The following is a 22,354-nucleotide window of genomic DNA, read 5'->3' as shown; positions in this document are numbered from 1 at the left end:
CCAACAGAGGACATGCAAAAGTTAGGTTGAAAATAAGTGAGTTTTGGCCGGCGCTGTGGCTCAATAGGCTAATCCTCCGCCTATGGCGCCGGCACACCAGGTTCTAGTCCCAGTCGGGGCGCCGGATTCTGTCCCCGTCGCTCCTCTTCCAGTCCAGCTCTCTGCTGTGGCCCGGGAGTACAGTGGAGGTTGGCCCAAGTGCTTGGGCCCTGCACCCGCATGGGAGACCAGGGGAAGCACCTGACTCCTGGCTTCGGATCAGCGCAGCACCAGCCGTAGCGGCCATTTGGGGGGTGAACCAACGAAAAAGAAAGACCTTTCTCTCTGTCTCTCTCTCTCACTGTCCACTCTGCCTGTCAAAAAAAAGAAAAGAAAAGAAATGAAGTGAGTTTTGTGATTCTGGCTCTAAGTAGGAATTTTTGCTGAAGTTGCCTTTAGTAACTGAAGTAGGACATTGTATTGGATACTGAGCATCAGTTATTGGTATTGATGAGTTTAGAGGACAGTGAGTGCTGGCACTGAAGCTTCTTACTAACTAGCCATATGAAAGGACCTGTTTACTTTATAAATTTTTGTGTTGGGGCATTTGAGGACTCAGTGAATGTTTGGTCAGCTAATTCTCTCCACTACTGGAATAATTGCCTTATTTTCTTTTCCATGTGTTAGTGAAATTTACTTCATAATGTTGAAATTAATTTTTCAAAACCCAAAAGATGAGAGGGTTAGTGTTAATAGCTGCAAAATTGAAACACATATCTGAAGTAAAGTCACTACCTATGATTCTGGCATCCCATATGGGTCCAGATTCATGTCTTGGGCTGCTCTTCTTTCTATCCAGCTCTCTGGATAGATAATAGCCTGGAAAAAGCAGTGGAAGATGGCCAAAGTGTTTAGGCTCCTGCTACTCATCTGGAAGGCCCAGATGAAGCTCCTGGCTCCTAGCTTCCCTGGGCTAGCCGTTGCGGACATTTAGGGAGTGAACCAGCAGATGGGAGATCTCTCTCCCTCTTTTCCTCTCTCTTTGTAACTATAACTTTCAAATAAATGAATAAATCGTCAAAAAATAGAAATACATGCTTGATTGGATAGTTTGCTTTGTGATCTTTTAAAAAAGAATATTGATTTACTTGAAAGAGAGAGAGATCTTCCAAAAACTGATTCACTCTCCAGATAGCCAGAATAAGCCAAAGCCTGGAACTTTTTTTTTTAAGATTTATTATTTATTTGAAAGACAGAGTTACAGAGAGAGGTAGAGACAGAGAGGTCTTCCATCCGCTGGTTCATTCTCCAGATGGCCACAACGGCCGGAACTGTGCTGATCTGAAGTCAGGAGCCAGGAGCTTCTTCCAGGTCTCCCACGTGGTGCAGGGGCCCAAGGACTTGGGCCATCCTCTACTGCTATCCCAGGCCATAGCAGACAGCTGATCAGAAGAGGAACAGCTGGGACTAGAATTGGCATCCATATGGGATGCTGGTGCTTCAGGCCAGGGCTTTAACCTGCTGCGCCACAGTGTTGGCCCCCAAGCCTGGAACTTTGAACTCCTTCTTGGTCTCTCATGTGAATGGCCAGGGCTCAAGTACTTGGGCCATCCTATGCTGGGGCTGGATCAGAAGTGAGGCAACTGGGATTCAACTGGCAATTACAGGAGATGCTGGTGTCACAGGTGGTGGCTTAACCTGTGCCACAGCACCGGGAGCCCCTGCTTTGTGTTCTTATAAGTGAAGAAGACAAAAGAACTTCCCTAGGAAATGTGCTTTTAGTCTTTTTTTTTTTTTTTTTTTTTAGGATTTATTTATTTGAAAGTCAGAGTTAACACAGAGAGAGGGGAAGCAGAGAGAGAGAGAGAAAGGTCTTCTGTCCAATGATTCACTACCCAATTGGCCGCAATGGCCAGAGTGGAAGTGGAGCAGCCAGTTCTCGAACTGGCACTCATATGGGATGCTGGCACTTCAGGCCAGGGCATTAACCCACTGTGCCACAGTGCCGTCCCGATGGAAATGTGGTTTTTAAAGTTTATAATATTTATTAAGTGATTATTCATTCTATTTGCGCACTTGGCACAAAGGGATTGTTTTACTACACTAATGTTGTGGCTTATAAAAATTCTTAAGCAGAGCAAAGTCTTAGATTTAGATTTTTATGTATCAAACTTACATCGAATATATGCTAACCCAATAGTTTTTAAAATTAGAATAATCAGGGGCCGGCACTGCGGCACACCAGGTTAATGCCCTGGCCTGAAGCGCCAGCATCCCAAATGGGTGCCAGTTCTAGTCCCGGCTGCTCCTCTTCTGATCCAGCTCTCTGCTATGGCGTGGGGTAGCAGTAGAGGATGGCCCAAGTCCTTGGGCCCCTGCACCCATGTGGGAGACCTGGAAGAAGCTCCTGGCTTCGGATCAGCAGCGCTCTGGCCATTGCAGCCAATTGGGGAGTGAACCATTGGATGGAAGACCTCTCATTGTAATCTCATTTTTAGTCAGTGATTGAGACACTTGTCTTACTTTTAAATTCTAAGTTTAAAACAAGAAATAATTTAATTACCAAAAGAATGACAAGAAATAATTTAGAGAATATTTATTTAATAATAACTTATTGTATTGATTTATTCTGAGGTTACTGCGTTGATTTTTTTCACATATTTACTTAACAAATATGAGTGTCACCTTTGAGCTAACCTCTGTTTCTTTTTTTAAAAGATTTATTTATTCATTTGAAAGTCAAAATTACAGATAGGGAGAGAGAGAGAGAGATTTCTTCCATCTACTTGTTCACTACACAAATGGCTGCAAGGTCTGGGCTGTGCCAGGCCAAAGCTAGGAGCCAGGAGCTTCTTCCGGGTCTCCTACAATGGGTTCAGGGGCCCAAGCATTTGGGCCATCTTCCACTGCTTCCCTAGGTACATTAGCAGGGAGCTGGATTGGAAATGGAGCTTCTGGGACTTGAACTGGTGCCCAGATGGGATGCCGGCCCTACAGGTGCAGCTTAACCCATTGTGCCACAGTGCCAGCCCCAAGCTAACTTCTTAGTTAAAGATGAGTGATGTGGTAAGAATATTACATGGCAGTTATTTTCCTTATGGAATTTACAGCATGTAATAGATATGGAGCACTTATTAAACAATTTAAAGATGGTGTAATAATTGCTGTGATAAGAGGTGGTAGTACCTAAGTCAGGAGTATGAGTTGTACAGCTTCACATCTATAATTGGGGATGGAGGGAGGGAGGCGGGGAGAAGGGGGGTCACAAATGGCTTCCACAGGAAATGATATATTTGCTGTGTGATCCTTGGACTCCTTGACAGGGCATATATGTATGCCTGCATGTATATTCTTACACAAAAAACTTGATTTTTAAAAAGTATTTAAATTGTGGCAAAATACACATGACAAAATTTACTATTTTAACCACTTTGAAGTGTACACGTAGTGTAACACGTAGTATTAAGTATGTTCACATATGTTGTGCACCCAATCTTCAGAACTGTCATTTTGCAACACTAAAATTCTATACCCATTAAAGAATGACTCCCTCTACCCTCTCTCCTCAGCCCTTGGCAACCTCTTTTCTGTTTGTGTGAATTTGATTACTCTGTGTAAATCATATAAAAAGAGTTTGTTATTCTGAAGCTTTTTTGTTTAGAAAATTACCTGACTTCTGTTAATAATTACATATTCTTGGTTTTACCTTCTTGGACAGGTAGGAGAATATACAAAAGCCTAGGGAGCTGTTGCGTGGCAGTATTCTTGCTAGTGGGAGCATGAAACTAACATGTTTTCTGGCCATCCTGAGGAGTGTCAGGCAATGTGGAGCCATTTTAGGAGAAGCACAGTTTGAGAAGGCAGAAATTTTATCAAATTTTGGATTTTTCTTAGAAGACTGTCTTAAACTTGGGCTGGTAAGCCTTTTCAGTAAAGGGCCAAATAGTAAATATTTTAGGCTTTTGTAGGTTGTACAGTGTGTGTGTCACAATTATTCACTCTAGCCATGGCAGCATAAAAACAGCTGCAAACTATGAGTGAATATGATTGTTCTGTTAAGCTTCATGAAAATAGGCGGGGCTGATGGCCTTTCCATAGTTGGTTGACATCTGTCTTAATATCCTCAAGTTACAGATGACTGGAAAGAGAATTTGGGTGAAGGGCTTGAGAGGTCATTGAGTTGGTTTGTGACTGAGCAGAGAGAGAAATTCAATACCATATTTCATGAAGTTTGGTCCACTGATTATAAGTCATACTTTTTACATGCATCTAATAAAGAAATGTAACTGAGCTGTAAGAACTCATTGGTTGTGTGATGCATCCTAGTTTCAGAAATAGCAAAATGTAGAGTAAGGGAGTGCATCTGAATCAGTGATATATTAATAACACCAGCCATCATTTGAGTGCTTACTATGGGCTTGGTGTTATGCTAAGATTCCACATGTATTACCCATTTATCCTCATAATCAATGAAGAAAATGAAAGAACACTTAGAGCAATTAAATAATTTACCATAATCAATGGGGGTCTGAGATTCAAACCCAGGCAGCCAGACATTAAAGCCTATATTCTTTCTCTGCTACTGTATAATACTGCTTCTTTGAATTTTCGAGCAGTCTTTTTGACAAATGATACCATTCACACTGAAATTGAGGGAGTTTATTGAATCAAGCCATGGAGGAAACAGCAACTACGTCGTTTCCTTTTAGCATGCTCTTGTAATTTCAGATATTTCTCAGTGCAGCCAGCTCTACTGAATTTTATTCATTATAACATGCTAGTATACTCAAAAAAGAATTATTATTTGTGGGCCTCTTCTAAAAATGTTTTCAAAATCCTGAAGTTTCTAAGTCAAGCCAGGCTTGTGCTACAAGTGGAGTGTTCGTGCTGTGTACCATTGGAATATCTGTGATGCCAGCCATCGTGTCCAGTCCTGCTGCAGAGGAGGAGAGTGGGCCCCACACATTACTGAAGTTCATCCTCATCTGCACATGTGAGCCTTGCATCAAGACAGTACAGTCTGCATAAGCCAGGCAGATTTCTGCAAAGATGACCTTATTGAACTTAGAAGACGGAGGAAATACATTAGGCATTCAGCTCTCCGAGTCTTGAATTCTGGTATTAGCAGAACAGGCCTACAGTTGGCTGCCAGGGCAAGCTGTGGAAGCTTGCTTTTGAATTAAGGTTTTCAGCACTTGTAACTGTCAAAAAAAAAAAAAAATGGAATGTGTCATTTTTTGTCACTATTAATGAATACTTGAGCTGTTTATGAGGGAAAAAGATTATTTGGTTCATGTTTTTGGAGAGTTACAGTTCAAGATCAGTTCAAGATTTGGTCTGGTGTCTGGTAAGGACAGTGGACCATGGAACCACTTGTAGAGGAAGAATCACATGGCACGTCAGGAAGCAGAATGAGACAAGGAGCACACATCCTGTGTCTACATGATCTGTCTTTATAAAGCTAACATGCTTTCATCATGGGGGACTCCACTCTAGCAACCTAATCCAGTCCAATCACTTTCCAAAGCACCTCCTTCTAAAGACACCATAATTGGATCAAGCAAACACCCTCTTTAATATCATTAACTAATGACTTTGAGATGTAAAATTCTGTATGAGTTGGGGAGCCAATTCATGTTCAAACTATAGAAAAGTGGCAGTTAAAGATGACATGTATATAACCATCTGAAACCATATCATGGCATCAACTTCTTTCTCAAGTCAAGCAGAAGTCTTTTCATTGGAATGTCGTTTGGAGAGAGTTCAAGTTGATTTTGTGCTCCATTTCCATACTAGTTTTCACTGAGAAATAAACAGTGTCCCTTACAAGACTAATTTGAAATTCTGAGATGAAATTTTTATTGTAGTGAAGTAAATGGTACCTAAAGACTTTTGGTTTTGGGGTGATAGTAGCAAATTTCTCTGAAAGAGATGACATTAAAGAGTTGTCCATTAACTTCTGATCTTCACAAATACCTGTGGCTCTAATGGCTGTTGAATCACTGGTCTGAATTAAGATGTGGAGAATGAAGAGGTCACTGGTAAGGTTGCTTTAGGGGGAAAAGTGCAGAGAGGATGTGATCTACCAGAGAGTCTAACATTCAGTGTTCTTGGAGCACAGCGTCTGTGAGCAGCAGAGGAAAGAGTGAAGGGTGAAAAGGGCACGGCACTAATGACCTCGTAGCCGTATCTTTCAGCGAGGGCTGGATTCAGCTGTGCTGCTGTAGCATGAAGAAACCCAAAGTAACAAATCTGGAAAGAGGCAATCCAGAGTTTGTATAGATAGCATTTTGATGATCATTATGATGTGCACTTCTTTGTCATGATGCTGTATCATTCTTAGCACACCTCTGTAGTTCCAGATGACTACCAAAACAAAATCTAGTCATCATGTCTCTTTTCCAAATAGCAAGAAGGAGGAAGGTAGCTATGCCCCTTGCCCTGCACAAAGACTTCCTAGAAATCTTTCAGTTCACTTCCAGTTAATCATATTGACCAGAATTTTGGTACAAATAACTGCAAGGGAAGCTGGGAAATGTAATCTTTTGTTCCTCATGGCAGTGTGCCCAGCTGAAAGGGTTCTAAAACGGAAAGTAAAAAACGATTTTGGGGTAAGCAGCTAATAATGTCTGCTATGCCATGTCAGTGTTTAGTGAATGGTGTAATATGGAGAGAAACATGCGCAAATCTTTTTTAGAAGAACTTCACTTGAATGGTGCAGAGAAGGTTGCAGAGAAGTAAGGAGAACAGATATCACTACAGTAACATGCATCAGAAGTGAACAGGTTATTGGACATGGCAACAGACAATGACTGACAGGAGTTGGTCATTGATCACTTTTGAGCAGATTCCTGGTGAGCAGCTGGGTGTGTCTTGGTGCCATAGAGACATGAATAATTGAAGTCATGGGATTGGAACTGACTGCATGGGAAGAGCAGTTCTACTGAGAATGAGCTTTATAAGGAACAGGCAAAATAGGAGGAAAATAGTGTGGTGTTTCAGAAGTCAAGGGGAATAGAATTTTTCAAGATTTGGGGAACGATCAGTTGTGTCCATTGTACCTGAGAATGCAAGTAAGAAGTATTGATATTATTAATAGGATTTAACAATTAAGAGGTTGTTGATTACCTTGTTATGAACTGTTCATTGCATGATGCAGGAGAAAAATGACTGCAATGGTGAGGTATTGTATAGGAGCTCTGGAAGTAGGGATGAGTTTAGCTAAAAAAAAAAAGTTTTACTTCTAAAAGATAGGAAAAAGGGGGAATATGTGCATGTCATTGCTTTCTATTTTGGGTTTTTAGATGGTAAATACTAGAATGTAGTCATGCTGATGGGAAAGAATGGAGAGGGCTAGTCTGAATATAAGAAGAAAAACTAAGTGATAAAATGGGGTCCTTGAGATGGCATTGACAGAGAAATTGCTTTGGGATGGGGGTAGCTCTTCCTAGAACAAGAAGGAAGGGGAAGAAAAAAAGATGGAGATGCAGGGAGGGTCTGATGATCTGGTAGCAGAAATTCGAGGGCATTCCCATGTATTCACCCTGTGAAATAGGTGCTCATCTTGCTGGCAGAGGGAGTGTTTTAATGATCTTGGTGGACCATGCGGTAATGTTGCATGTTTATGACTTTCCAGCTTTTCTTTAATGAAAAAATTATCTCTGGCCTGGTTATGATTTTTCTGTTGTTAATCTGTAGGACCTTGCAGATGACCCAGATGCTGGTCATCTCCTTTAGAAATGTGAAATGCAGAAAAAAACATGTGAAAGTGACAGCACAGAACTTGGCATGTAAACACTGTGCATAAGGGTGTAGTGAATAAGCCAGTGTTCTTGGAACACTTTCTGTACATTTGGAACGTCATTCCTAATTTGTTTAACTGTTTACACAGCTCATTTTCTTTCAAGCAAGCTTGCTTTTGTTGGAAAAAAAGTCTTTGAGATTTCAATAATCATGCCCTTATGAACCATAACAGGGCAGGTACTGTTAGCTTGCTTTGAGTATTTGGCACTGTCTCCAGGAATAGCACAAATATGCTACCAAGAACTGGGTTATACTATTGCTAATGGGAACAGTGTGTCCATGACTGTGTGATGAATTTGGCTTTTCTTCTAACTGGAAACTAAGTTGTGAACAGACTTGGCAAGATACAGAAGGCATGGTAGACAGTTTTTTTAAGTTCTTTTTAAAAATCTCCTGTTTCTGAAGAATAACTAGATTGACATCTGAGAGGGTAGAATGTTGCTTAAATCACATTTTTAGTAGATTGCCAACTGCTTTCTTTCCCTCATTCACCAGAGAAAGTTAGGTATTTGACCAGCTCTTTTCTACTGGTGAAGAGAACATGAGAGGCCTGGCCTCCTCTCAACTTTTTTGCCAGACGCCACATGGGGTTTGCCCTACCTCACCTGTGTTCCCATGTGGAGGTGGCCCTACTGTTTATTTAGTTGCAGTAGAGGTCTTAGAACACTGAATTCTGTTTGAGTCTGGCAAAAAAGAGAAACAGAATTATGAGGATTGAAAGCACAAAGATCACACTTAGTAAGTGACTAAAATGATTCAGAGTATCATTGAGGCTTATCCAGCAGTGCATGACACTCCCTGTTGTCTCCGAGTACCATCCATCTTTGCCTGAGTAAATATCTTTATGCATTCTCCTGGGAGAGCTGAAAAGGAAAGTGAAGAGCAGATCTAAAAATGTCTGTGCTTCAGTGTGTCCAGTGTAATTTCAGTAGTTGCTAAGCAACTTTCTAAAACAGATCCCCTTGACTTGTTAAACTAAGCTGTGGGACTGCTTGGTGAGGTCCCCAATGTAGGGTGTGGACAGCATCACCAACAGAGAGACTTCTGTTGACATACAGGGTGATTTATGTGATGGAAAGCCACGCTTACCACCTAATTTAAACTGTAATAAGCTTTAGACAAAAATGGCATGGCTTTCTGGAATCAAGTACTTGTTTGATTCAGCTACTGACTGTGAGCTTTCTTTGCCCATGTATATATTTTTTTTTTTTTTTTTTTTTTTTTTGACAGGCAGAGTGGACAGTGAGAGAGAGAGACAGAGAGAAAGGTCTTCCTTTGCCATTGGTTCACCCTCCAATGGCCGCCGCGGCCCGCACGCTGCGGCCGGCGCACCGCGCTGATCCGATGGCAGGAGCCAGGAGCCAGGTGCTTTTCCTGGTCTCCCATGGGGTGCAGGGCCCAAGCACCTGGGCCATCCTCCACTGCACTCCCTGGCCACAGCAGAGGGCTGGCCTGGAAGAGGGGCAACCGGGACAGAATCCGGCGCCCCGACCGGGACTAGAACCCGGTGTGCCGGCGCCGCAAGGCGGAGGATTAGCCTAGTGAGCCGCGGCGCCGGCCTGCCCATGTATATATTATGTGCCTGTGTGTATGGGGGTTGGGGATGGGTCTAAATCGTGAAACATAAATGAAAGATCTTCACTGAAGACTTTCAACAGCAACCTTAACCTGACCATTCTGGAAATGTCTTCCCTCTTTCTTGAAGTCTTGCTACTTTCCCTTCTTTTTGTTTCATAGTTCTGAGTCCTTTTCTTGTTAACAGATTTCTCAGCCAGATTACAGTAGTTGCTTGAAGGATTAGACATTGATTGCTAGGTAAGTCAGTATTACTGAAAGTACCACATAAAAAACTGTGGCTCCTTAACATTTGTTGAGGTGGGGACTTGCTGCCCTCTTATGCGGGGTACAGTACTTCACAGAGAAATCCAGGCACCTCTCTGAATGTTAAATAAGTCTGCTGTGAGTTGTCATGGCCTGTGCCCCAGAACCTTTAACAAAGTTTTGGAATTTTAATGTCATATGTGGATTTTTTTTCACACTTGATATCTGAAAAGTATTCCCAATTATATTTTAGATTCAAACTCGGCTTCTTAAGATGCCAGCCTTGGGGAGATCTGAATTGAAACCAGAAGTTTATTTAATAAGCTTTTTGTCGGAAAGTCAAATAGCGTAGTGTTAACATCAGTTGAGGCTGAGTCCGTGAATCACCATCATAAACTAAGTTTTGGGGATACAAACAAAAATGGAAGCTGTCACAGTTTTATGTAAAAATGTAGTAGCCATACTTTAAAATGTTGATAATACAGTACAAGAACAACACTTCTTCTGCACAGTGTTCATACACATCAAGTACATAGACTTATTTTATTCAGCAAAGGTTGGTGGGAAGAGCAAGATATTTGTCAGCTAGTTTTGCTAGTGTTGCATACATTGATGGTGGTGTGGCTGCCATGATGTCAAGTTTTCCTTTTTCCTTAATAACAACAAGTTGAAATGAAGCTGTCAGTCCTTTTACTGTCCTGAATTCATAAATTTCATGAATGGTGATATTGCCATTTCCTTGAAATTACCCCATCAACTGAAGTTTCATGTGTTTTTACAGATGATTTTTTAGTATTTTACCATTAATATTGCTGTATCTGCCGTGTTTTTAAAATTATTTTGGTTTTTTATTTGAAAGGGAGAAAGAGTGTGAGATCTCCTGTCCACTAGTTCATTCCCTAAATGCCTGCCAACAGCCAGGGTTGGGCCAGGCTAAAGCCAGGAACCCAGAACTTAACCCAGGTTTTCCACTTGGGTGGCAAGTACTCAATCTTCATCATCATCTGACTGCCAGAGTGTGCACTGACAGGAAGCTGGAATGGAAAATGGAGCTGGGATTCAAACCTAGGCACTCTGGGGTATAGACATGGAATACAGACATCCCAAGCAGTGCTTTAACCACTGTGCCAAATGCCCACCCTTGTTAGGTTTTTGAAAATATTTCTGTATGTACTTGTTGCCTTACACAGTCACTCGAGATCTTAAATGTTCATTCAAGAAATTTGTTGATGGAGTAATAAAGGTTTTTAAGATGTCTCTAAATTTCCATTTTTATATTGGTTTTCATTGCATAAACACCAATTTTGGCATCTTCCCTAGAGCAGAATGAGTAGAAGATCATAAAGCTATATTTTACAAGAAATCTTTGCATACATAGGGCACATGGTTAGTTATTTTTTAATTTTTTTCCAGAAATATTTAGGGATGTGGCATTGAAATGTCCACAGGCATCATGTGGCCCCTCAATGGAAAGCTTGGTGTGGAGGAGGGGGTCCTCCTTGTTCATCCTGCAAGGAATCTTGAAAGCGTTCTCATTTTTTTGCAGGGTGGGATGAGAAGTAGTTTTTCAGGGGTCTGCAATTGGGACTCTGTGTTGTAGTTTCTTTCTAGGGGCTTGAGTGTGTTAAGTTGGGCAGTTCATTTGCTGTTGGTTACATGCTGTGGACAGCGCCCTGATTGTTCTTCATTCGGCCATCTCAGTTTTTGGGTCTGGGGAAGAAGTGGAATAGTGCCGGAAGCATTAAATACTTGCCCAGTCTGGACCACCTCTGATGACGCAGAGGCTGTGCTGCAGAGAGAGGGCTGCTTTTCTTAGCAGATTCTGGCAAATGAACTAAGCCAATATTGGCTGTTAGTAAACCTTTTAATTGGTTATGTTACTTCAAAGTACAATTTGGGACTATCTTTGTGTAAGCAGCCTGTATAAAATATAGTAATTGTTGTCCCATTTTGTGCGAACATTTCATAATAGCAAATGTTTTCTGATAGCCAGTCTTTGAAGCCAAATGATGAGAGTCGCTCACTATACCTCAGTCACAGCCAGTAGGTAAAAAATATGATTAAAGCATTAAATATTGGTGATCCCTAAATCATTGTCTCACTCTATTTATTGCCAACAACTCCATCACTTTTTGTTTTCCGCTTTAAAGAATGTATTTTTAAGATTTTATTTTTTATTTGAGAGTTAGAGTTAAAGACAGTGAGAGTGAGAGATAGAAAGGTCTTCCTTCCGTTGGTTTACTCCCCAAATGGCTGCTATGGCTGGAGCTGTGTCAATCCGAAGCCAGGAGCCAGGAGCTTCTTCCTGGTCTCCCACATGGGTGCAGGGGCCCAAGGACTTGGGCCATCTTTTACTGCTTTCCCAGGCCACAGCAGAGAGCTGGACTGGAAGTGGAGCAGCCAGGCCTTGAGCCGGCGCCCACATGGGATGGCGGCACTACAGGTGGAGGATTAACCTACTGTGCCACGGCACTGACCCCAAAAATGAATTTCTAATATCGTGTTTTCACATTGTTTTAAATTTATCAATATATTGTGCTTTCAAAGTTGAAAAGGTTCTGTTGCCTGCAGGAAGGAGAAGCACATCTGATTTTAATAACTACACTTTAGAATAAAGTTTTCCAGTAATATGTTTCTATAAGGAACCTTGTTCTTAGGAATCAGAATTTGGGCAACTGTTTAGAGTCCTGTATTATCAACTATAGAAAGAGTTTGGTAGGCTACAGAAATCATTCTTATGTGCTTTTCATTTAAGTAGTTAGCATCAGTGGACTCAGTTGTGAGGAATTGCCTTCTTTAATAAATTCATGTTTTGAAGTTTGATTACTGACAACAAAATGTATTGTTTTAAAAGATTTATTTATTTGAAGGTCAGAGTTACACAGAGAGAGGAAGAGACAGAGTAAGACAGAGACATCTTCCATCCGCTGATTCACTCCCTAAATGGCAGCAGTGGCCGGGGCTGGGACTGACCAAAGCCAGAAGCTTCTTTCGGATCTCCCACGCGGGTGCAGAGACCCAAGAACTTGGGCCATCTTCTACTACTTTCCCAGGCCATAGCAGAGAGCTGGATTGGAAGCAGAGCAGCAAGGACTCAAGCGGTCAAGCAGTTGATATGGGATACAGGCATTGCAAGCAGCAGCTTAGCCCTCTATGCCACAACACCAACCCCAAAATGTATTTAGATAATTCGATCTATGAATATTTTTCTTCATGAATTTCATATTTTTTATGCTGTGTGGAGCAAAGATGATTGATCATGAATATACATGGCTTGGGAGTTTGGTGTTCTCCTGGTGAAATTTTAAAGCAGAAAATTTGACTTTATTTTTTTTTTTTAAGATTTATTTATTTGAAAGAGTTACACAGAGAGAGGAGAAGCAGAGTCTTCCATCTGATGGTTTACTCTCCAATTGGCCACAACGGCTAGAGCTGTGCCAATCCAAAGCCAGGAGCTTCTTCTGGGTCTCCTACGTGGGTGTGGGTGCAGGGGCCCAAGGACTTGGGCCATCTTCTATTGCTTTCACAGGCCATAGAAGAGAGCTGAATCAGAAATGGAGTAGCTGGGTCTTGATCTAGCACCCATATGGGATGCGGGTGCTTCAGGCCAGTGCGTTAACCCTCTGCACCACAGCGCTGGCCCCATCATTTGGTTTTTCATTCATCTTAACAAGAGTTGAAAAATTCCTGTTTGTACTCTTTCTTGAAGACTTGTGACCTAAATGGATATCTAGTTACCTAACACTTGATGCTTAATGCTCTGAATGTTAGTATACCAAGCAATTCTTTAAAGGTTAGATTTAAGATGTAAGTTAAGGGGGGGTCAGTGGTATGGTGCAGTGGGTTAAGCCGCCACTTGTGATGCCAGCATTCCATATGGGTGCCAGTTAAGTGCTAGCTGCTCCACTTCTGATCTGGCTTCCTGCTAATGTGCCTGGGAGACAAGTGAAAGATGGCTCAAATGCTTGGGCCCCTGTACCCATGTGGGAGATCTGGATGAAGTTCCAGGATCTGAGCTCAGCATCACCCCTTTGGGGAATGAACCAGTAGATGGAAAATCTCATTCTCTGTCTCTTTCTCTCTCTGTAACTCTTCATTTCAAATAAATAAATAAATCTTTTTTTTTTTTTTTTTTTTTTTAATGTAGGTAGGGCCAGTGTTGTGGCAGAGTGAGTTAAGCGCTGCCTGCAATGCCAGCATCCCATATGGGCTCTGGTTCTTGTTCCAGCTACTCGGCTGCTGACCCAGGTACTTGCTAATGCTCCTGGGAAAGCAGCAGAAGATGCCCAAGTCCTTGGGCTCCTGCACCCATGAGGTTGCTCCGGATGAAGTTCCTGGCTCTTGCCTTTATCCTGCCCATTTTAGCCATTTGGGGAGCGAACCAGCAGAGGGACAATTTCTCTATCTCTCACTCTCTAACTCTGCCTTTCAAATAAATAAATCTTTTCCTTTAAAGATGTAAGTTAATTTAGATAATTCTCCCTGGTATTATTGTTTAGATTTGTATAAACATTTTTCCATTCTTAAAGAAAATTATATTTTCCTAGATATACAACTTTGAAAGCATATAACATTTTAACTAAAATATAACCTGAATTTTTATGTTTATTGTCATTCTGTTTCCCAGTTAATTTAACTGAGATATTTGAGATATTATAAACTTAATTCTTTTCAAAATCATTCGTGTAGTATTTTTAGTCATGTGATGGCTTTTATACATTGTGACTGTTAGGTTATTCATGCTATGTGAAATTTTCATTCCATGTTTTATGTAGATGTTTACTTAGAGCATTTTTACTCTTGTGGTAGCCTTTATACTTAGAACAGGATATTAATGTTACATGAAATTTTTCACTCCAGGTTTCATCTAGATAATATTTACATCTGTTAGAATATTCAAATAATGACAACAAATCCCAATGATGTGCCTTGTTTGAACTTTTGATGTTGTAATAAGATAAATACCTAGTTTGTAGTATGATTCAGTGTATTTAAAAGTTTAGAGACAATTAAGTAAAGCATTGGAATTAGGGATACACACATGGGTGGTTACGCCAAGGGATGGAAAAGCTATGTGATCAGGGATATATGCATGGAGGCTTCTAAGGTATGGCAGTGTTCTTTTATGTTGTTATTTTCCCAACAGTTTATGTGTATTTTATAAACTTATATAGTGTTTCATAATTTAAGTTGGAATTAGAAAATAGGCCTATAACACCATGTGTGGAAAAAGTAATTTGTTTTATATGTATTCTATTTTTAGAAAAAGTATATTCAGAGCATTAACTAATTAAAAGTGCTTTTGAGCTAATAATTTTACTTAAATGAATATGATCCAGGGGTTTTTGTTAAATTGGTTTTGATTTTCATGCCCTTTATAAATTTTAAATTCTTGCTGAGAAGTGAAAAGTAACTGTTCAGTCGAAATTTTTGGCTGTTATATAATTGGAAAATAATAGGCTTGATCCAATTTGCTAACTCTTTTGAGTAAATAAATGTGCCCAAGAAATTCTCCTAACCTAGATAATAGACTGCTTGAAGCCATTGTATCACGGTGGCATTCCTTTTACTGACTAGTTGATTCCAACAGCTGAGCTAAAATTATAGATGACCCTGTTGTATTAAGGTGACAAAAGGTTACAGCTCTGCAAATCTACTCTTGTTTTCCTAGTATTGTGGCACTTAAAATTTCTCCCAAACAGCTTTATCAGTTTCTTTGAAATGCTGAACAAATGACATTCGCAGCAGTAAAATAAAATTAAAACATCCTTCAAGGAATGTCAGCCAGCTGGGCCATGGGCACTTAATTTGTATTGTTGCCCTTGCCTGGACCAGATGCTGCTGGGGAAGCAACCAATGTGGTTTGTGTTCTTTTTATTATTTATTTATTTATTTTTATTTTACCGAGTTAGACAATGAGAGAGAGACAGACAGAAAGGTCTTCCCTCCGTTGACTCACCCCCAAAATGGCCACCATGGCCGGGGCTACACTGATCCAAAGCCAGGAGCCAGGTGCTTCCTCCTGGTCTCCCATGCGGATGCAGGGCCCAAGCACCTGGGCCATCCTCCACTGCACTCCCAGGCCACAGCAGAGAGCTGGACTGGACGAGGAGCAACCGGGACTAGAACCCGGCGCCCACATGGGATGCCACGGTGCCGGCCCTGTGGTTTGTGTTCTTTCCCACCTCCCTGTTCTTCTTTTCCTTGGTGGTTAGGATCCCAATTTTTAGGTAGCAACCCCTGGAGTGCCTGTATCTCTGTTCCTTCCTTCCATCTTTGTTGTCACCAACCCTTCTTTGGTCATGAACATGAATGGCTGATGAAGTCTGCTTGGTAACTCTTAGCAGGAAGATTTACATCCTACCACATGAGGAAATAATTTAGAGAAAGTGGTAATTGGAGGCATACCCAGAAAAAGCCTTGGAGAAAAGTGCTTTGTGTTCCTCAGTTTTTACACCAAGCAAGCAAGTGTATCAGTTTGTAGTTGGCAGTTAATACAGTATGCTGCCAAGCTGAGGAAATAAGAGGCACAGGAATGAGCTGCTTAATGGCAACTAATAGTTAATAACAACAATCCATATATATATGAAGGGTCTTCAAATAGTTAATGGAAGAAGTGTTTTATGGAAAAATCATGTGTGATTTCAAAAAATTTTTGTATCAAAATGAACTTACCTTTTAATTCCATTTTTCTATGAAGTTTTAGAAGTGCCATCTATTTCTGTCTAACAAAGAAGAGATTTCTATTGGGGTGGGCATTTGGCACAGTGGTTAAGTTACCACTGGGACATCCACATTCTATATGGAGTACCTTGTTTGAGTCCCAGCTGCTCCACCTCCTGTCCAGCTTCTTGCTAATGTGTATCCTGGAAGGCAGAAGGTGATGGCTCAAGTACCTGGATCCCTGCCACCCACATGGGAGACCTGAGTTCTGGGCTCCTGACTTCAATCTGGCCAAACTCCATCTGTTGCAGACATGGGGGGAGTAAACTGGTAGATGGAAGATGTCTCTCCATCTCTTTCAAATGAAAATAAATGTTTATAAAGAGATTGCTGCTGCCACAAGCTTAGCACTGGAGTGTGAGCCCATCAAATCCATTTGCAATCAGAAATACTACGCATCTTTCTCACACACATTTACACACCTCTACAGGTTGCAGAACAAATAATAGCTTTCCCAAAGCACCTGCTGGGTGGTTTGATTTTTTTTTTTTTTTTTTCTCAGAGCACTTGTTGTGTCTTAGTTATCCTGCACGGTGATGTAACTGAAGAGTCCATTTGAGTACTTGTTCCATTAAAGCAAAATAACAACAAAAATGTCACATGAATAGATAGAAAATATACTGTGATCTCTTTAAAAGCTTTCCTTCTTGGAAAATTTAGAACTCCTTGTGCTGCTGCTTTGAACAAAAGAATTTGTCTCTGCTGTGACTGTCATTGTTTCTTTTCTCTAAGGGAGAAGTTGAAGATTAAGGTTCTGTGCTCAGAGCAAAAATAGATGAAGATGGTAGGGAGGTACTGAGTTGGAATTTTCTTTAGCCCCAGCTCTTGTCTCCCTTCTTCCCAAGACATTTGTTGGATCAATTAGAACACTTAGTTTTCCAGGATAGGCTATATACAATGATACCTGAAAGTTAAATTCTTGAAGGGATTCTGTCCTTGTTTATTCCTGTAAGTGTGACAGCCTATGCCACCTTCCTCCAAATGGCAAATTTAGGACTGAATGGAAGAAAATGGCAAGCAATAAATGCTTTATTTGTTTTGCCTCTTCTGGAAGAAGAAATCATGTATAACTTTATATATATGAAGATACTTCAAATAATTTGTGGAAAAGAATTAAAAGATATATATTTTGATGCAAAAAATTTGAAATAATGGTTTTTCATAATACATATTTTCCATGAATTTTTTGAAGTACCCTGGAGCATTGACACATGCATAGTATATCAGGTAAGTTTTGTACATCCTGTTTGCTATACTGATGTAAATTGTGAATTCTAAGTTTTTAAAGATAGTGACAGAGATTTGGATGTTCTCACTAGCCAGACAAAATATTTGGAGACTTTTTCTCCTTCTTGTACTCCATCGTGATATAAATGAACCACTGAACTACCTCTGTGTGCAGAGGAAGTTGTAAGTACTTGGTTTTGAATCATAAGGGCCATTAAAGGAAGTAGGGTTGAAACTGTCCACAAAGAAACTAAAACCCTTTAAGGAAGCATGGTTATAACCTAGGGATTAATTAACGTCTCACAAAGCTATTTGAATCACTGCTATAATTTTACTTTTCTTTCAGATTCAACCCTATGAAAAGATAAAAGCTAGAGGCTTGCCTGATAATATATCTTCTGTGTTGAACAAACTGGTGGTGGTAAAACTCAATGGTGGTTTGGGAACCAGCATGGGTTGCAAAGGCCCTAAAAGTCTGATTGGCGTGAGGAATGAGAATACCTTTTTGGATCTGACTGTTCAGCAAATTGAAGTGAGTAACATTTAGCCTTTCTTATGAGACACTAAAATAACATTTAGGTTATCATTAATGTTATATTATAAAATGCAGCAAATGTGAATTTGAACTACCCGAAGAGCTTGCTATCTTTAGTCTCTTTATTAGTGTTAAAAAAGAGTTTGTGTTCCAAAGACAAGTTCTTAGGGTGATGTAAGTTTTTGATCTTACATAGCATTTGTGGCTGCTAAAATTTCATCTGTTGAGATTGTTCTTTGATCCCTCTGCCCTCCAACCACCTTCTTTTTAGTGGCAGCCATTATCACAGATGGAATAATCTAGCTTTATTACCCTCTCTAGGAAGCTGAGGAGTATATAACATGTCTGGTTGGGTGCCATGGATGCCAGGAACTGTTTTGGCTTCTCTCTTATGACAAAATCATTAACTAGCTCTTGCAAGGCAGTGACCCTATCTTTTTCATCATCTCTGTTGCCTAAAATGGTGCTGGCTGCTACGGTAGTAACCCAGTGGTAGCAGTGACTAGCATTTATCCAGCATGTATTGTGTACCAAATATTGTTCTAATCTCTTTACATGTGCTGACTCATTTATCCCTTGCAATAGTTCTCTAAGGCAGTATTGTTGTCATCCCCATTTTACCTGATTTTAGATGAGGAAACCAAGGCACAGAGAGGTTGAGTTTCTAGCCCAAGTTGCCCTCGCTAAGTACAGAGTCAAACTTTGAACACAGGACAGTCTTACTTCTAAGATCAAGTTTTATTTCCACTTTGTGTTGCCTCGTAGCTCTTTTGAGTGATTGAAAAAATTTCACTTGGAGTATGGTTCATAATTCTGATCTTTTAATGCTAAAAACAGGATTTTTGTACTTTGTACTTTGATCCCACAGAGTAAATAATTAATTGGCACTTAACTCATCCAGTAAGGCCACAGAGCACACAGTTCTAGAGACAACTACCTTGGGCAAGCACGGGGACAGAGAGCAAGTATCTTGCCTCTGTCACTTATCTGGACCTCAGTTTAGTTGTCTGAAATGAAGACAGTAGTTTCTATATCACATGGTTATGATTTAATGAGCCACTACATGGTGAGTTGCATTAACAGAATGGGTAGTGTAAAGCAGTTACTTATGGCAAGCCTGTATATTTGGCAGTATACAGATAATGTCTTAGATGTTTGTGATTAACCAGTAAGATTTAATTTTACATTTTTAAGCAAAGGAAGAATAAGTCTGGGTAATCTGATTGTCATTTTCCTCCCTAGCATTTGAACAAAACCTATAATACAGACGTTCCTCTTGTTTTAATGAACTCTTTTAACACAGATGAAGATACGAAAAAAATACTACAGAAGTATAATCATTGTCGTGTGAAAATCTACACTTTCAATCAAAGCAGGTACAGGAGTTAAAATAAACTCTGAGGGTGTTATTCCTGGGAAAGGACTGCTCCACCTTATTTATGACAGCAGCCTCAAGATGTACATATACCACGGATTAATGTTGGCAAATGCTTGATGCCTTTAAAGTTGAACATTTGTGAATAGATTTGTGATTATTAAAATCTCTCTATGGATATGTATTTCCAATTCTTAAAAGAGAATCTTGGCCGGCACCACGGCTCAACAGGCTAATCCTCCACCTAGCGGCGCCGGCATACCAGGTTCTAGTCCTGGTCGGGGTGCCGGAGTCTGTCCCAGTTGCCCCTCTTCCAGGCCAGCTCTCTGCTGTGGCCAGGGAGTGCAGTGGAGGATGGCCCAAGTGCTTGGGCCCTGCACCCCATGGGAGATCAGGATAGCACCTGGCTCCTGCCATCGGATCAGCGCAGTGCACTGGCAGCAGCGCGCTAGCAGCGGTGGCCATTGGAGGGTGAACCAACGGCAAAGGAAGACCTTTCTCTCTCTCTCTCTCTCTCTCACTGTCCACTCTGCATATGGACCCTTGTTTGCATCACAGATGCTTTGCCTCCATTTTCTGGTTGGTCTTCAGTCAGTTGGCAGTGCTGTCTGCACTGTTTTCCTCTTCCCCTATCACCAGTCCTTCCTCCTCATCTTGCTAATGGTGGGAAGCAGATATCCTGGAATACTAACCTGCTACTGATTTGCTAGGAAAGAAAAGGAACCACTCCTGAATATATCAATTTGTAAAAATTGTTTATGTATAGTCAATACATCTTTCTTCTTGGAGAGTCATAAAACATATAGACATCTTAAGGGTATCCTCTCATCTGTATGATTGTGTAACTTTTTTGTGAGTACACATGAACTATTCCTGTCTAAAATGAAGATTTTTGGACAACACAGATAATGAGAGATGTTCTTAAATGCAGTCACCTATAATTAAATCATTTAGTATTGACAGACTCTGAAAAGAAGGGAGATTTAACTTCAATGCATTGTTTTACCTGAAGGTCCAGGATGCCCTACAGAGCCAATATTAAAAAGAACTCCTCTTATTTTTTTTAAGGTACCCAAGGATTAATAAAGAATCTTTACTTCCTGTGGCAAAAGATGTATCTTATTCAGGGGAAAATACAGAAGCTTGGTACCCACCAGGTCATGGTGATATATACGCCAGTTTCTACAACTCTGGTTTGCTGGATACCTTTATAGGAGAAGGCAAAGAGTATATTTTTGTGTCTAACATAGATAATCTGGGTGCCACAGTGGATCTTTATATTCTTAATCATCTAATGAACTCACCCAATGGAAAACGCTGTGAATTTGTCATGGAAGTCACAAATAAAACTCGTGCAGATGTAAAGGTAAATACTAAGCTGAAGCATTTTGGGGGGAATCCAGGTTTTCACATCACATACGTCTTATAGTTAAAAACAGTTTTGTTTTATTTGAAAGTTTGTAAGTTAAGCAGAATATATCTACTTGACTTCGCTGTAAGATAGAATAAGGTGATATTCAGTGGAGTATCTTATGTTTTCTAACAGAACAGTGTATAATAACAGAACCCATAATTGATATTAAAATTATTTTTAAATAATCTTAACAGAAAAGAGTTACACATATGTTTAAATTGAAACATTTAGAAACACTTTGAATATGTTTTTTAAAATCTTTACTTCTAGTTTGGTAGTTAATGAGTTTTTGTTTTGCCCCTTTAATAAAAATTTATTACTTTTATTTCTTCAGTGTGTGTATGAATGTGTATTTTATCACTGTAAAATCTCTGTAGTACCTTAAAAATGCAGCTTAATATTTTATGTTTGGTGTTCATGATATTTAGCTTTTGATGGAGTAGCACACAAAATTTTACTATTCACTCACAGTAAGTCAGAAAGATGAGCAGTGTGTGACTATTAAAGTAGTCAGTTCCTGACTTGGATTTTATGACTTCTTGGGAAGTCTTCCTCACAAATAAGTGAGTGTCTCCTCTTCCCATACTGCCACAGATAGTAGCTGTGAGAACATCTTTAGCTTGAGACCACTCAGTGGTCAATTCTCATCTACTTACACATCTGTTTTCTTTCTTCCCATTTCCTAGAGCCAGTCAGAGCAGGGCCTGAGGTGATTGAAGTAGCTGATGGATAGAGGGGGCTGATTTGGGTCTATTCAGGCATGTTCTGTAGCAGACCTTAGGAAAGCTATTTCCATGGCTTTAATTATAGACAAGATGATGAGTATGCAGTATAACATGACAGATAGCTTCAATTATTTTCTTTCGTTTTACCTTTGGACATAACGTTGCACTGTATTGTGGAAGATTCTATCATCAGTCTTTTCTATAAAATTTGTGGACTATAAACAGTGTGGTGTGGTTGTGATTGAAAGAAATGTAGAGGCATTCATTATTTTCTGCCTTTCTAGGGTGGGACACTCACTCAGTATGAAGGCAAACTGAGACTGGTGGAAATCGCTCAAGTGCCAAAAGCACATGTTGATGAGTTCAAGTCTGTATCAAAATTCAAAATATTTAATACAAACAACCTATGGATTTCTCTTGCAGCAGTTAAAAGACTGCAGGAGCAGAATGCCATTGACATGGAAATCATTGTGAATCCAAAGGTAAGCTAAGGGTTCAGCCTTTTGCGCTCCTTGATTTCTAAGATCATAGTAGGCTACACACAGACCCTACTGCCCTCTTCCTTTGGCCCATCTGTTCCAAGAGGCACTTCTTTTGCCTGGTCACACTCTTTAGTTACTGTCCTTGTCTTCTAAAGTCTGCACTCATCCCTGTAGTGAGCCAAGGCCTGGGGTACCTTGTTTGACTGTGGGCTGAGGTAGTGTCAAGAGTACTGTGCTTATAAATATAGGACCTACCACTGATTTACTTAT

The 22,354-nt window shown here is 40.3% G+C and overlaps 1 protein-coding gene across 6 annotated transcripts in view; it reads left to right on the top strand.

The window, feature by feature from the left end:
• The window catches only part of UGP2 (UDP-glucose pyrophosphorylase 2), a 67,108-nt gene that overhangs the window by 34,419 nt on the left and 10,335 nt on the right, over positions 1–22,354 (top strand). For all 6 annotated transcript variants that reach the window (XM_008254344.5, XM_008254342.5, XM_008254345.4 and 3 more), the window contains exons 4-7: positions 17,900–18,085; positions 19,331–19,464; positions 20,532–20,829; positions 21,887–22,084. In XM_008254344.5, the coding sequence (XP_008252566.1) occupies positions 17,900–18,085; positions 19,331–19,464; positions 20,532–20,829; positions 21,887–22,084 (816 nt within the window). The remainder of the gene's footprint in view (positions 1–17,899; positions 18,086–19,330; positions 19,465–20,531; positions 20,830–21,886; positions 22,085–22,354) is intronic.

Source organism: Oryctolagus cuniculus, chromosome 2 (genome assembly GCF_051225735.1).
Source record: "Oryctolagus cuniculus isolate XC-2025 breed Fujian yellow rabbit chromosome 2, ASM5122573v1, whole genome shotgun sequence".
Classification (NCBI taxonomy): domain Eukaryota; kingdom Metazoa; phylum Chordata; class Mammalia; order Lagomorpha; family Leporidae; genus Oryctolagus; species Oryctolagus cuniculus.
This window is presented reverse-complemented; position numbering and strand designations above follow the sequence as displayed.